At 39.1% G+C, this 16,386-nt stretch overlaps 1 protein-coding gene across 3 annotated transcripts in view; it reads right to left on the minus strand.

The window, feature by feature from the left end:
• CTTNBP2 (cortactin binding protein 2) overlaps positions 1-16,386 on the minus strand; it is a 156,884-nt gene that overhangs the window by 24,442 nt on the left and 116,056 nt on the right. For all 3 annotated transcript variants that reach the window (XM_077116772.1, XM_077116845.1, XM_077116917.1), the window contains 5 exons: positions 14,796-15,071; positions 12,566-12,661; positions 11,274-11,353; positions 2,724-2,810; positions 2,542-2,641 (listed from right to left, as the gene is read on the minus strand). In XM_077116772.1, coding sequence (XP_076972887.1) covers positions 2,542-2,641; positions 2,724-2,810; positions 11,274-11,353; positions 12,566-12,661; positions 14,796-15,071 — 639 coding nt within the window. The remainder of the gene's footprint in view (positions 1-2,541; positions 2,642-2,723; positions 2,811-11,273; positions 11,354-12,565; positions 12,662-14,795; positions 15,072-16,386) is intronic.

Below are 16,386 nucleotides of genomic sequence, written 5' to 3' on the forward strand. Positions count from 1 at the left end.
ATTAATGGGGGCAGGAAATAAAAAAGCAGGACTGTACTTGGGATAGGAGTGATGTTTCAGGCCTGATGTGTTTCAGAGGCCAGTGAGGCCTCCCCTTCAAGATGCCCAGCAGGTTGCTGGATATGTGAGTGGGAGCAAGGAGGGAAAATTCAGGCTGTATATACAACTGAACAAGTTTACAAGAGTGAAGGTCTCTCGGAAAGAGTAAGTAAACTCATTTTCCTGGGCCCACTTTATTAATCTCAAACCTGATGAACAGTACATGGCCTGGACTAAAAAGAGAGTAGGGTTGCTGTTCCTTAATAGTTGGGTTTCCATCTCATCTTTGTTTATCCTGGTATCCTACGAGGTATCAAAAAAATAGCGTGGGTTTCTTTGGGGAAGAGCTTTGTCTTCAGCACTGCCTGCCTCACTTCCTCAATTTTTCAGTTAACACCCACTCTTCTACCTGACCACTGAATTTCAACATCTTTAAACAAGGTGGTCTCTAAAATAAGGTAGAGTTATTCTAGTTAGGAAGCAGTATGTGTCTGATTCAGGTCATTTAACATAGGCTCAGGTCTAAAATAGTAAACAACCACAGAAGCACTTTTGAGTTTAGGGAAGTCACCAGCCTCTGATCAGGGTTTATGGAGATGTGGAAGAAGCCACCCCATGTTCTATCTGGAGATTATTTTTGACCCATGGCCAAAAAGTCAAGCATTTGGATTCCCTTTGCCTGAGACTAAGTCTTGATTCTCAAAACCATCTACCTTTTCCAACCTTGTTTCTCCCAACTGGCTGGGGGGACAAGGGAGAGGGATCCATGAATGAGATGCTGTGGTAGGGAGTGGTTCCATGCAGTCCTCATATTGTATTTTTTAAAAAGTGGAACAGTTAGCAATGCTGAAAAAAAACCCCAAGAGATTTCACACTAAAACCTGGATTCCTTGCTTCTTCCTAAAGATCCCAAAGACCTCATGACACCAAATCTACCTTTCTGGATCTCACTCCTGGAGCCAAAAGTTGCTGCACCCCATGTAGACGGGGGTGTGCTCCCAGCCCCTATACCCTACCCAGTCTGCTTCACCCCTTCATCTGGCCTGCTTGGCCTCTGTGTGCATTTAATTTATGAAGTCTTCCCACAAGACCTGAGTTTTAAGTGTCGGTGGCTGAGGAAATCATGCCACTTACTAAAAGTAGGAATTACAAAGAGGAGCTCTTCTTAAGAAAATGCTACCCATAGATTTAGAAAGGCTGAATTGGTCACCCTGGTGTCTACACTCTAAGTCACTGCTTTCCAGTCTGCTTGGCTTTCTAAGCAAAGAGCAGAATTCAGTCCTGCAGTCATTATCTACCCTGAGTGGGAACAAAATATTTTAGCTTCTTACTTTGAGATGAAATGAGACACAAAGTTAGAACAACGTGGGGTTTTTGTTAGGTAACCACAGTGCAGCGAATGGAAATTTTGGCACAATGGAGTTTTAAGGAACAATGACCAGCAGTCATTAAGGTGAGTCTCAGGAGCCAGATGGCTTGCATTCAGGGCCGCTCTGCTGCATCCTCTCCCCGGGGTTCTTGGCAGGGTGCTCTTGTCTCAGGGTTTTCATGTGTGCAAGTCTTGGAAAAGCTCTGCCTCAGATAAATGTGAGCTAATACATGTACTGTCTGGAGTATGATCTACAAGAGCAAGACCTTAATAAATTTCAATGATCACTAGTATCATTATCAGAGAAAATGGCTAACTCTGTGGCGAATTTTTACAAGCTTTCTAGCCAAGACTGACGTGGCTAATAGAGCAGCAGTCAGAGTTTAGCAGGATTTTCCATCCCCAAAATATGCGTCTAGACTTTATTTAACCCTCAGGCTCTCCCAAAAACCGCCTCTTGATTTAGGGACTCCAGGTTATTTCCTTCTTTCTGAGCCTGGCCACAAGCTATGTCCTCGTATCATGACTCCAAAGATGAAAAGCCACTCTCTCCCTAAGCAAAACAGCTTTTGAATTTGCATTGCACCTCATCCTTCACTGATCTTGTACCTGCCTCCTTCACCCCCTCTGCAGGGGTCTTTCTGGCTTGGAGCCCTTGGCAACTGAAGTCTTATTCCAGCTTATTTTAGTTTTGTATTGTAAGTTGCTGGCTGTGCTGTGCTACGCTGTACAGGGTTATGTTAACATCATCTGTGGTGAAGATTGGGGAGTTAAGCTCTTGAGTCTAAGAAACACGTGAATAAGATTATATTAACAAAAAATTTAATCCTGGTTCTGCCACTGCATAGTTGTGGGGACTCTGCCAAGTTTCTGCACCTCTCTGTGTCTGTTTCCTCAAAAGGAGGAAGGAAAAAAAAATGCAGCATGTTCAACAGATGCAATGATATTCACTGGAAAATAATTTTTTTTGCAAATGTTCATCTGGGTTCCCAATTTTCATCTTATGAGCTGCTGAATAACTGAAAGTTCAACTTAAATGTATCCCCAAGCTACAAAGTTGATATTCTCATGGTGGCATCACTAAAGAGGATGCCGTTTCGTTATCATAATACAGCCCACTGAAATGGCCTCACCACTACTGATGAACAGGTCTACCAGCTGTTCCTTGGAGAAACCAGCATCCACTTCAGCTCTCACTATTTCACAGGAGAATCCTGCAGCCACTTGCCTGTGCTGTGATAAGGAAACACAGTGATTAGTTCTACACACTTTGAAGTTTTCAAAGAAAAGGAGAGGGTATACAAGTAATGAATACCTTCATGCAGAGTGCAAGCTGATGTGCAATGTACTCTTGCAAGCTTCCTTCCGGGCCGTGGAAAATGACATTACGATATCGCTCGACCTATCAATAAACCAATAAGAGAACTTACATTACAATGCTAAGACGAAAAGAAGAGGAAATGGGGTAAACAAGGGTAGAGTTCTCTTTCTGATTGTCCTAAGCCTTTCAAAAGATTCAAAATAATATTTTAGAGATCGGATTTATCTGCTGCACACCTGAAGTCTCTCTTCATAATGGGAAATACTGGTAAAGAACGGTATTTGGCAAGAGCTGATATTTTCTGAAAAAAGCATACGCTTTTGTCCCTCTGTTTTCTGCTGTAAGTTTCAGTACATTTGCTGGGAACTCTTGTCCCTAGCATATTTTGTCCCTTGCAGATGCTATGTAATGTTTTCTTTATTATGCCTTGTGGATGCTCTTTACCGTAAATTTCCCTAAAACCTGTACTTTACTTTTTCACTGACTAAAATAGCAATGAATTTCACTAAGGAAATTTTGGAAAATACAAAGAAACTGAAAAAAAAATCAAGAACAGTGTCAACCATCTAGAAGCAACTGCTGTAAATACTTTGGTAGGTTTCTTTCCAGTTTTAACTTGCCAAGTTGAGACCATCATGGCATATTTGTATGTATTAGTGTATTTTTAAGAAGGGTATATGTATGTCATCTTTTTACAACTTCATTTGTCAGAGAATATGTTTGTATTGACTTAGATAAGAGAACCTGATAAGTCAAAATATCACAGATCAACTCTAGATGTTTCCATTCGAGAATTTAGAGTTTCATTTTTAAAAAAATGTAGATGGAGATCAATTATTTTCACTTTGCACAAAACAAAATCTGTCTAGATGCCAATGTTTTATTTTATTTTATTTCATTTTTTACCTTTATCCTCTTATATCAGGGTAACTTGCCTGAGAACATGTGAGAATTTGGAAAGGATTTGGATGGAAAACCAAATACCAATACACATGATGTCTGCAGCAAATGTGGGTAAGGGAAGTCTACCTCCTACTTCTGCTATTCTAGGGCTGAGCTCCCAGTGCCAGGCCTTGCACTTGGGAACTTTCTCCCTGGAGAGTTCTTGTAGAAAATCTAGACAGTAAAGCTCAAACTTCACCAGTACTGCTGATGTTGCTCATGTGTGAAGACTGAGCCATGTAGACTCATGAAAGGGCATGTTCTTTCTCTGTATTATTTGGAATGGAACAACATAAGGACATACATATATCTTGTGCTGTTGTTCATTTTTGTGCTGTGAGGAGCCCATCTCTTTTGAGCTAACAGGAAAAGGTCATATGCTTGTGAATGGATTTCTAATGAAGAGAGTGAATATGCCCAAGGTTCATCATTATAGTAAGAGACATACAGATTCTGGGATATGAAAGGAAAGCTTGAGGGGCAGCCCTTAGCATGGAAAGAAGAGAGAACTCTTTCCATACCCTTTAAGTCTTCAGCCTGGACTCCAAGGAGATGAAGATATGCTTAAGGGAACTTGCAGAAGGTAGAGAAAAGCCAGGCTTGGCCAATGGGCTTCAGGCCATAAACTAAGTAGGAGGATGTGATCATTTAAGAGGCTCATTGATGTTGGGCTTGGCACTGGGATTTCAGGCTGTGAACGAAAACATAATCTGGTAGCCACCTGTGATTTTTTCTGCATTCAAATATTCTTCCATTATCACTAAACTTTAAACGAAAAAGGGAACAGTTGATATTCACATTTGCGCCAGGGTGGCAAAAGAGAGTGCAGTGTGCTGTGGCAGAAACATGAGTGGCTGTACCTGCCTAAGGGATGGCAGGATCCTAAAGCTACAGGATGAATTCAGTAGAAGTGTGGGCTGCTTTCTTGGTGGTGATGATATTTGGGCAAAGCAATGGTGGAGGTGCAGACAGGACTAAGACTGAGACAAGAGATTCCCCCAGAGAGACAGGACAGAAGAGCATCCTGGAAAGTTCAGCTGAGTTTCTGCTCTTGGGCAGTGAAGCTATGGAACCACAAGACCTCAAAGTAAAGGAAAACATGTTCTCACTTGTTCCTGTGAGATGGAGAACCCTAAGGGAAGTTCATGTTGTATATAAAATTTTAATATGTTGCCCAGCTTTGTCTGGTCGTGGCCTCTGTCTCTCAATCTTAATTGGAACATGACAAGCCTTTTTTGGTATGCATACTCAGGCCTTTTCTGGCTTAGGAAATTTTCCTTCAAATATACTTTTGGTAATTGCTCCTTGTTCCAGTTCTAATTAAGTTCTCAGGAACACTTATAATGTTCAGGTACTGTTCTGTGCCCTGTGACGATACATCTGCTAATGTATCTCATCATGATCATAACTTTGTTGTCCTCTAAATTCTGGGACAGTGTCTCAACTTGGTCGTTCACAACACTGAATAAAATTTTTATCTCACTTCAGCACTTATTGCCTCAAACACTTTTTAATCATGCCACTGAATTTTTAGCTACTCTTAAAATTTCCTTATGTCATCCATCTCCTCTTTCAACACTTGTCTTTTTTCCCTTTCTAAGCACAATCTGGACTCTTCTAGGGTTTTCCTGCCCTACTTCATAGCCTATCTCCTTGCATTGTACAGAGAATGAAAAAATAAGTTCTAGATTTTTTAATTTTTTCTAGTAAATAATTTTTAAGGTATATTTTCCCCCTCTGAGTTTCCTGAATGCTATTATCTTCCCTTTGTTTTGCTGTAGTTTTTCCATAGGTATAATGTTAATTTGTTGTTATTATTTGTTTATGTGCCACGGAATCATGGGAACAGTTTTGCAATAAAGCAGGATGAGTGGACTAGTACTGGCTTTGCCTGCTCTCCACTTTTTTTCTGACCTAAGGAGGTCACTGGGTAGATGGCAGGCTGATGTCTATAGTTGCAAGTTAAACTTGAATGTTCAGCAATGGTTACAGATGGATGAGCTCCTGCTGCCCAACATGGAAGACGAATGAATGAGATAAACTGCAGTCCCAGGAACCTGTGTAGTCCAGACCAATCCTGTCTCCACCCTTCCCTCTCTGTGATGAATGCTTATGGATAATGCAACTCCTGGGATCCAGCACAGTCTCACTAATCCACACCAGCTTTCTGCTCATGTATTTCTAGGAGGTGCAGTCAACGAATGGATGTGGGAGGACCTGTATAGTCAGAGGGGTGGAGAAGACCACAGTGCTGCAAGAATCAGAGACAATACAGTAGGAGGACATATGCCCATTTCTCCAACTGGTATAAATCTTATTTTTCTGAATCACCAGGAAGATGGTAACAGATGGATATAAGTGTTTTTGCTACCTAATTTCAACTGAGTTTGAATAAGTGTGTCTAACACTCTATTGTCCCTAAAGAGAGTGGAACATTTTTCCAGATTCTTGCTACAGGGACTAATTTTCTCTTAATGTAAGCTTTTGTCACTTTAGAAATGTACTTTCGTGGGAAATTGTGTTACGTAGAGGTAGCTAGGTGCAATTTTAAAACAGAAGTCTTGAGTTCTCCAAATTAATCCCAAGCTGCGATGACTGATCGGGGAAAAATTCTCTCACAAAGAATGGATTATTTCACACCAGTGAAACGGCTTACAGATAGATTTTCAGGATTTACTGAATATTTTACCCCTGAGATTTTCTACTACCCTTGCTATTTAATCTTATCTCTCTTTGAAAACCAAAAGTATACTATTCATTATAGCCAACCTGTCAAACTGCCTATGCTTTCTTAAGATGGATTTGAAATGATATAACAGCAAGAGAACCCACTTCATAGATAAGTTGTTTTCAAGTTCAACACCTCATTTTTTTCTCGATATACATTTATACATTCTAACACACACATTATATTAAGTTTCTCTTCATTTTTGGTATTATCAACTTTTTGTTATCTTGTTCTATTGCCTTCAAATGATTTAGTTATAATGGTTGCCATTTAAGATCTGAACAAGCACAAAAAATTAACTTAATTACTGGGAGCCTGTTATTCTACCGAGACTCATGGTGTGAATATGAGAAATTCTGCTGAGAAAACATTTATCTGTTCTAATGTCACCATATTACATTTCTTCAAATAGCAAGCCCTCAGGTATACTGAATTTACATGCTCCAAATTTCCAGCAGAGGGCTCTAAAGGTAAATCTATATGAATATGCATTTATACATATATATGTATGTAAATGTGTGTAATATGTATATGTTTTGGGAGTAAGTAAATGTGTGTAATATGTATATGTTTTGGGTGTAAATATATATGAATATATTTTGGTAAATATTTTACATGTGTTTAAAGATTTCTGTTCTTTGAAAAAGAAAATTAAACTCAGCTTCTAAAAGTTGAATTATAGTCAACAGTCCTAAGTGCATATTTACAGTGTAACATTTCTGAGTAAAGGGACACTGGCCTCTATCATTATCAGTACCATCCCTTTATTCTTGTGTCTTCACAGCCTATTCAGGAAGCTCCATTCCATGTCAACTAGTGCCTTGTCAGGCAAATGTGTTCTGGATTAAATGGAAATAAGTGACTTCAACAATGTGGACAATCTACCCCTTTATATATCTTTTCCTCCACAGCGTTGTTCTGCAGAAGAGGTTTACTAGAGGAATTACAATTCCCACTATTTTCAATGTGGCATCCATGTATTTTCAAACTTGTGGTATTTGAAAACAATAAACCCCAACTTTTATGTTGAGTTTCCCCTGTCAACATCTGAAGAAAAGCTGCTACTGTCCAGAGACAGTTTTAGGCCAGGTTGTGCTAAGATGATTAACTGAAAAAAGAATGAAAAATGAAAGTTTTACAGAGCCAATAAAATGGAACAGTTATTACTTAAAGTCTCATGATTTATAGCTAGGAATTTCATTCCGGCCTCTTCTGACACTCAATTTTGAAAGACTAATTCATTTATGATTACAGTGCCACAAACAATACAGTTACTGTCAGTTTATCCATATAAAATAGTCCTAGATACGATTGATACATATAGTATTCAGGAGACAAAAAAACAGAGCCTTTCATGTCAGGGAGGGTTTTAACCATTTGCTGAGATCCCTCTTTATAGAATAGGTGTAAAAGAGTAGTGGGAATTCAAGAGAAATTATAGTCTATACACATTATACAGAAATTTTTAATTAGCTCATTGAAACTACAAAATCAGGCCTTGGTTACTAACTTCAGGCAAAGGCAATCCTCCCTCATGTATTGATACTGACACCCAAATATGACTTAAAAAAAAAAAAACTCAAAAATAAACTCTTGGGCATAACTCCTCTCTCTCTTTTCAGATAGTCCCTAGAACTGATGAATTCTTCCTGCTCCAAACCTCCTTGGGTTGACACCAGCCCAGAATTTTCTTCCACTATTGCCATGCAAAGCAAAGGCATCCAGAGTCACCTCTTCCTCATACCAGGGAACTGCTTCCTCCTTCCACTAGTTCTCACCCAGCCTTTCCCCTTCTACACTCTGAAAAAGCTCAGGCTAGAATCAGTCAGCTGTTAAACGGACCGAGGGACATTTTGTGGGCTGTCTTAGACACGTAAATCATCATTTACAACATTATTTCAATGGGAAAGTAGCAAATTTATTTGGGGAATGCACGAAGAATAAGCAGAATCTCCTAGTAATGGTGCTCAACGGTAGGCATGACATACATTGGAGTGGACAGCCAAGAGGGGACAGAAGAATTTCAAGAAACACATCCTGGAACATTTAGACTTCTAAATTTTAAGTAGGGCTCAGACTAGGATGATCTACTGAAGTACTTTTTTAATGTAATCATTATTTGCAGACACTTTACTAAGATTCAGTCTGCAAATAAACTGAGAAAAATTATAAACTAAGAGGAAATTCAGTTAATTAATGCAGAAAGTTCCGACTCTTGCAATAAATTAGTGATTTCAAACTCAACTAGGTTAAACTTCTCCTTTTCTAATTTTAGGATGGAGATTTTAAATTTACTTGTATTGTTTTTAATCATTCAATGAAAGCATTTTAAATAATATCATTAAAAAGCAAATAAACAAAAAGCTCTGATTTAAAGTCTTCAATCCATGTGGTTTCCTGTATAAAGGATATAATACAAGCATATCACGTAATATATGTATTTGTACATGTATAGAGTAAAAAACTGGTTCTTGCTATTCTTTTTTAACCAATAGGTTTATAACCAGTAAAAAAGTCCCAGCACTTTCTAGCTTAGGACCTTGGGCAAATTACTCTCAGCCTTATTCTTTTTTTTTTTCAACTGTAAAATGCAAGTAAATATTATAAGTATATACATCATAGGGTGATAAAATGAGACGATTCATGTAAAGTATTTAGAACAGAGCTTGGCATGTCGTAAATACTCAATAAAAAGTTCAGCTATTACTATATAATACCTGGTATTCACTTTTTTTTTACTTCTCAAACTCAATAAACAGTTGTCAAACAACTAAATTAAAGAACTATTTAGGATTTAAAATGCAAAATGATCTATATACCCTTAAGGGGCTTATAATAGGAGAGGAACAGTTACATCCATTATAATACATTATTGCCTCGGTCGTTTCACATTTTGAAGTGCTTGCTAAAATGAGTGATACATTTTTATTATACTCATCTAAAGTTAATTGCTGGATTAAAAAAAGCCCTTTGTGCATACTCATTAAGTTGAGAATAGAACCAAAAACAGCGTTGATTTGGTCTCTAGTTTGTTGGTCATTGACAGTCAAAGAATGTCTTACTCATTATGAGGCGTCCTGCATCCTCATACCCATCATTCAAGGGTACTTGGAATGTCTAACATATGATGTGACTAGCAGACATTTCACACAATGCTAAATCAGGGCTAATGCGCCACTGTAATTGAGTTTCATTACCTTTCTATTCATTTTAGCATCGAAACAGATGAATTAAAACCCCTGGGCCTTAGGTACAGAGAAGGTAAGAAGGGAAAAAAGGAAATGGCTCTATCAACTTTTTCTACCGAGCCTGAGGCTTATATTCATGAAACCAGTTGGACACACCCTTCAACTTTCACTTGAAACAAAGGAATGAGACAGATCTCCTTTCCACTTATACTTAACGCTCAGGATTACTTTGAAGGATTGGGATGTAAATAGCAAGGAAAAGAAAGTGAAAATATCAGATTCAGAAGACACCACCTCTTCAAACTTGTAAGGCCTTTCACGTTTATATAGTATTGTGGCTGCTTTTGCAAAGATCAGTCCTAACTCTGAGAGCCTAGCTAGAAGATCAATGGAATAACTTTGAATACTTCTTTCTCACCAGGATTGAACACAAAGACATCCATTCAGAGTCTATGCAAACAGCTTCCAAAAGGATCTTAATCCAACTCATTCACTTTTTTTAAAAAAAGCTTTCCAAATTAAGGTGGAGAGCAAAATCATGGTTTACTTTACGTTTTATATCATCAATATTCGCTTCAGTAAGATCAACACATGCAGAAATTGCATATCAGGGACTTGCACAGTCCTTCATTCCTCACTGGGTGTGTGGCCTTGAGCAAGCTACTTCATGTCTGTTCAGTTTCCTCACTTATAAACTGGATGACAATACCAACCTCATATGGAGGTTTTGAAGAATAAATAAAATAAGACATGGATAAGAACTTAGCATACTGTAAGACATTAAAGTTATTCATAAAAATAAATGCAAAGCATTATATTTATCCATTTTGAATCTAGAATTTGCTACTTTCCCTTGATAATCATAATCCTGTTCTTTCAGTAAGAATTGCCTAGTGTTATTGGGAGCATGGTTTCCCAGCAAAGGCCACACTCCTCAGAGAGGCTGAACTTGCATCTAAATACTGGTCAACAGGATGTGGGTAGCAGAAATTACTGCAATGTCCCTATAAGGAAGGGGTTTGCCCTCCGGGATCTCTTGCCTTTGGCTAGAAGCCGGATGTGGGAATGGTGAAGTATCTTTGACCAAGTTGACACAACGTACACCTGAGGGAAACAAGCAACCAGAGAGAAGGTACTGGGTCCCTGGAACAACTACCAGAATAGTTACTGTGTCCCTTCCTCTACTCTCCCCCTTCCCTGGACCTCTCACCTGCTGGGACTTCTTTGCGTGAAAGATACCTGTATCCTGTATAAGTTATTGTCTGGTTTCTATTCAAGTGGCCAAATCCATATCCTAACTAAAGCTGGCATATGTATTCACTTTCAAATTTTAGAAGTTTATAGCACTGCATCTTGGTCCTTATGACCACTCCCCTCCATACTACAGATCATATATTTGATGCCAAATCCTTGTTAAGAGAAGACAACACACTCTTGCCCAAACTGCAACACTTCGCATGTCATGGGTGGTTTCTGGTGTCAGGTGATGACACCTGACAGGACAGTAACAGAAATCCAGGCTAAGTGACCAGCAGCTTTCCAGGGAGGGGGCTACTGGGTAAGTCAAGGGTGTCAGAGCACCGGGCACAGACGAGCAGGGTTTTTCCAAAAACTCTTTTAAACATAAACATGACTCCAGTGTCAGGGATGGGAAGTGTAAGACTCCATCAGGTCGTGTCAACCTACCAGCCTGAGGTAGTTCTGCAACATCTGAAGAGGGATCATAGATGCATAAGTCACACTACTGAGGCAGCCTTCTTGAGGACCTGTGTGAATAAATACACAGAAGGAAAATTGGCCCTTCCTTGTTAAATACAAATGATCCCGAACCAGCAGAATCTATCATAAAAGTTGCAATATGCTTGTTGGCTTATCACAAGCAGGGCTGACATGTGGCCAGAAGCACCAGTGTGCTTTTACCAATGTGAAAACACTGAAACACTTAATACTGGCTGATAAAAAATCACTGCTCCCGGCCTTCCCGAGAACTTCCCAGCTGCCCCTTCTGCCCCCCCGGGAAGCCCACCCACCTCCTCTGAACCACAGTCAGAGCCCTGCAGACACTGGCTCGCTCCAACACTACAGCTGGCATCGGACTGTTAGATCTTCTACTTTTTATAAGCAAAAGTAATAATATATAATCTCAATCCTCAGAAAGTTCTAGCCTTGATCAGCATTAAGGAACAGGCCTAGGGTCTATCTTTAGGGTGTGATCTGCCAGCTGCATCCCCACCCCCACCGCGCCCCCAAATTCTGCCACTCTCAATAAATTGTTAAGAGTCTAAAGCAATTTTCTCACATATTTTTCTTAACATCGGTAAGTACACTTCAAATAATAAAAACTTTATTAGTTGAGAGTGAATTTTTAAGACCGTATTCCCAAGTATGGGAAATTTAGGTTTAACTCAGTAGCCTTTTTGAATTAAGGGCTGAGATACAGAATTCCCCTAGGTAGAACCTTAGGCAAGAAAATTAATACCCCTCAGCCTCAGTTTCCTTGTCTATAAAATGGGCATAAACAGAAATATGCAGCTCATTGAGTTGTTATGAGGAGCTAAGTGAAATTTATACTTATAATGTGCTGTAAACAACAGTGCTCACTAAACGTTAGCCAGCACCATTATAAAAAACATACATACACGGTACTTGATCCTTCTCCTAACACAGCCTCTGTCACTCTCCTGTCAGCATGTCAGGGTGGCCCCTGGTTTGTTCCTAATGCAAGATGTAATCAGAATTGCAGGAACCAAAGAACAGGAGAAGATACCACCATAGGTGTCAGAAAAAAACAGGCTTGTGAGTTTTCCTACCTTTAATCAAATGCTTTAAAAAACATCTAATTACTTAGCAGTAGGAGTCACCCAAGCATGGTTGGGAACGAAGGACAGAAACACACAAATTTATGAGCTGACATTGTGAAACATAATTGTTTCATAAAGTGATTACTCCTTAAGCAAATCAAGTTGCAACATCTTTACCTGACAAAAGCACAGTGACCTGCTCTGCCTTATTCTTCCTCAGAAAGTCCCACGGAGACTGGGTGAAGCTCTGTCCTGCTGACCATGGCACATTTCCTAGTTCAAAAAAAATGAAGTTAAATGGCAAGGGAAATCCAAAAGTTATTTTTATCATGACAGCAAAGCGTACAATCTCCTCTATAAGAACCCCAAGGAATCCAGGGCTTCAATTTTCAAAGGCACATACAGAATGTGTAAAGGATCACACAAAGAGGTAACTGCCTAAAAACATTTTATCGAAAGTCAAGAGGAAGATCTTCAATCTACAGACTTCTCCAAAGAAATTGTTAGAAGAGATTTAAGGAATGTGGAGAGGGAAAATACCACCGAACATTCCTAGAGTTGAGTTTTCAAGAGCAAAGCTGATGATGAAGTAAAACCCTTTATGGTTATACTAATACCTGCTTCACAAAGTCCAAGAACTTCGGATGGGACATTAAGCCCTTTCTGACATGTCACTGCCTCTCCTTCTAGCCTCACAAGAGCGAATTTTTAGCTTACAGCAAAACCAGGTGACTTTGGTGCCATCTTACACTCTAGGCCCTTTGCTCACGCTTGCTCAGAAAAGGTCGCACTTCACAGAAATCTTCTCTAGGAAGGGATTTGTAATATGTATTTGGTCACATCACTTCTCTTCTACAGATCATTTCTTTAAATACCTACTCTCAGCATGCCCCCAAAACATGCAATATCTCTTATAATTCTGTGCTTATCTGTTCATCTGAGGTTCCTTTAATCTAGCTAAGGTGACTGATGCAGACAATCATTTATCTACATTCACTCATGATAAGAACATTATAGTTACCAACTGTCAAGCGGCCAGAGCCAGGCATTCTGGGTAAGCCCTTTACCCATGAAACTTAATGCTATTTTACTCACAAAACAATTCTGAACTATGACTACCCACTTTACACTTCTGAGGCAGGCAGGGATGCTGGTGATGAACACCCATCTGCCTTTGCCAGTTTCCAGTGCAGCTGGATGAGGGCTGCACTGGGGGACCATCTCCTTCAAACCGTGCTGATGCTCACGTAGCTCAGACACCTGGGGCAGGGCCACATCTTGAATAACACCCCAATGTGTGGGCAAAACATGTTCCTGAGAATCACTTATGACTTCTTAATGTTTTTTCATGCAATAAAATTAATAAATTAATTTTAATGATCATGCCAAAGATGCATGAAATCAAGATATCAAAAATAATTTGCTATAAAGATTAGTACTGATTTATGTTTTGAAAGTAAATTAGGATGCATATGTAAACAGAATAAAACACTTTCTTACATAATAAGCCTATTACATAATGCCTTAATGGCATGGTAAAAGCCCACCCCAGCCCTTGACTTTGATCATTCTTTTGCAGTGTGGTACGGTTGAAAGTACACAGGTTTTCCTGACAGACTGCAATTTGAATCCTGGCCACTTTGCTCATTAGCTGTGTAACCTCAGGCAAGTTATCTTGTCATCTGTGTAGTTATCTGTAAAACAAAGCTGTGTAAGGCCTTGATGCGGTACCATAGACGATGTGCCTGGCACAGCCATGGCAGAGCAGCAGGTGCTCTATAAACTCTAGCTCTCCTAGATAAAGGAGGAAGGAATCTAACCAGGGACAGCTAACATTCACAGATCACTTATTCTGCTCACCTGGAAGCACATCACCTTTTCATAAGTTCTTTGTGGTTTGCCTTTTCATTTATATCAAACAGATATAATGAATTGTGACCCCTGACTCGTCCCATTTGGAAGAGACTACATCTTCATTGAGGTGCTGCTTCCAAGTCTAGACTACACTGGATTCTCATCGTAAAAGTAAGGTGTTAATATACTAGCATGTCAGCACAGCCCACATATAGATTTGAGCTGTGTTCCCAAACATGAGTGTCAGAAAGCAGCTGCAGGCTTGTTAGTCTCTTGCATCTCATCTAGAACAGCAAGTGCAATCACAAAGCCTCATCAAAGGATGTCATATTTTTCACTCTCTGAGTATTCTTTGAGGCATAAAACTTTTTATACTAACCAGCAACATTACATAATGACCTATGTCGTGAATACTCAAATTTTTCAGCACCAGCAGCTGCCATAAGCGAGCTCTGAATGTGCCTAATCAATGAACTAAGTGTCATGTTATACAGCCCTCAAGCATGAATAAGCCCGGAAATTTAACTTTTCTTCATTGCAGGATTGCTGATACCTAGCTTGATGGATAGTATGCTGCTTGCACTGAGGCCGATGCTGGATTCAGTGGTGTTATTAAATGTCATATCTTCCAGACTGCACCATCCATCAGAAGAGATTGCATGGAAATGATTTGTCAGAGCTTGTCTCACTGCTTTTGAAAAATCATCCCATGATGTCTGCTTGCGGATATTTAAAGCACATATTGTGTTTTCACATTCAAAGTCATCGGAACCATAGTTGCCTGTTTGAGTCTCACCCACTGAAATCCTTAAGGGTATTTTAAGAGCATCTGTTGGAAGAATAAAGCAATTACAAGTTAAAAAAAATCCTGATTAAAAAAAACAGCAAAACTATTATATAAGCACATATGAACTTAAAAAAAAATCCAAAGCACAGCTCTATTCTTTAAATAACATTAAATTGAATGTTCTTATATTGGATCATAAGTGGTCTCCTAGTCTCTTCACTATTTCTCTGAAATTATGTGGCATCAACGATTTATCCTTCCCTGCGTCTTTGACCTTTTCTACTTCACTGACTCTCCCTTCAGCAAGATTCTCAAGTTCTCAAAAACAAAATTCTGAGAAAAATAGAGCCCTTCCTTGATCCTGAATTTGCTATATTGCCTTTCATCTCGCCTTCAAGGTAACATCGTGAATGAGGCAGTTTATAAGTGTATTTAGGTCGATATGCCTAGAAGAGTGACTTGAGAATCACAGTCCCAGTGTTCTGCATCAGGTCAACTTTCTACTGGTGTGTAGACTTGGTAAATTGGCTCAATCTCTACCCCAACTTCTTCTTCTGTAAAATGAAGGTAATATACATCAAGTTGTTATGAAGAGTAAATTAATTTATGTTTGTAACAGATTTAACACACTCTTTGTCATGTGGTAAATATTGGTAAGCGTTTGGTAAATGGCAACAGTGTAGCAGAACTTTGGAAACATCCTTTCCAATCCCTCTGTCACACTTACTCACTGATGCTACATGTGGGTAGCACACCCAGGCTCTTCTGTTCTCTTGAGCTAAATTATATGCTTACGAAGAGCCACTTGTGTTTGTGCCCAAACCCTTTATGTCTGTTGAACTCATCACTATGATTAGTAAATTTAAAAATCCATAAACAGATGAAATATGAGTTACTGTTCCTACAAAAACTAAGTTGAATACTTTAGAGACATTTAACAAAGGAGAGTTGCTGAAACAAGTCATCTAATAAAATATGGATGAGACAACTATATGAAGTCAGAAAAAAAATAATCTGTACAGATAGTACAATTGGTTTGCTTCACAAATGTGTTTAAGTCCTCAAGACATTACAAGTCTCGGATGATGCATTAAAGGTGTGGTTTAGAAAAGAGTAAGGGGAACTTCAATCAGCAGACCCACACTAATGAAAAGAACTACAACTAAAAGGGAAAGCAGTACTTCGTATGTTTCAAACTAAAAACAATGTTTAAAAATGTGTACTATAATGATCTCCTTCCCAAACTGGCTTTTTCAAATAACTCACCAACTACTGGATTTTTTTGTTTTCCAGTTGCCAATTCTCAGTCCTCAGCTTACTTATCAATAGCATCTGATGTATTGACATCTCTCTGCTA

Source organism: Tamandua tetradactyla, chromosome 1 (genome assembly GCF_023851605.1).
Source record: "Tamandua tetradactyla isolate mTamTet1 chromosome 1, mTamTet1.pri, whole genome shotgun sequence".
Lineage (NCBI taxonomy): Eukaryota > Metazoa > Chordata > Mammalia > Pilosa > Myrmecophagidae > Tamandua > Tamandua tetradactyla.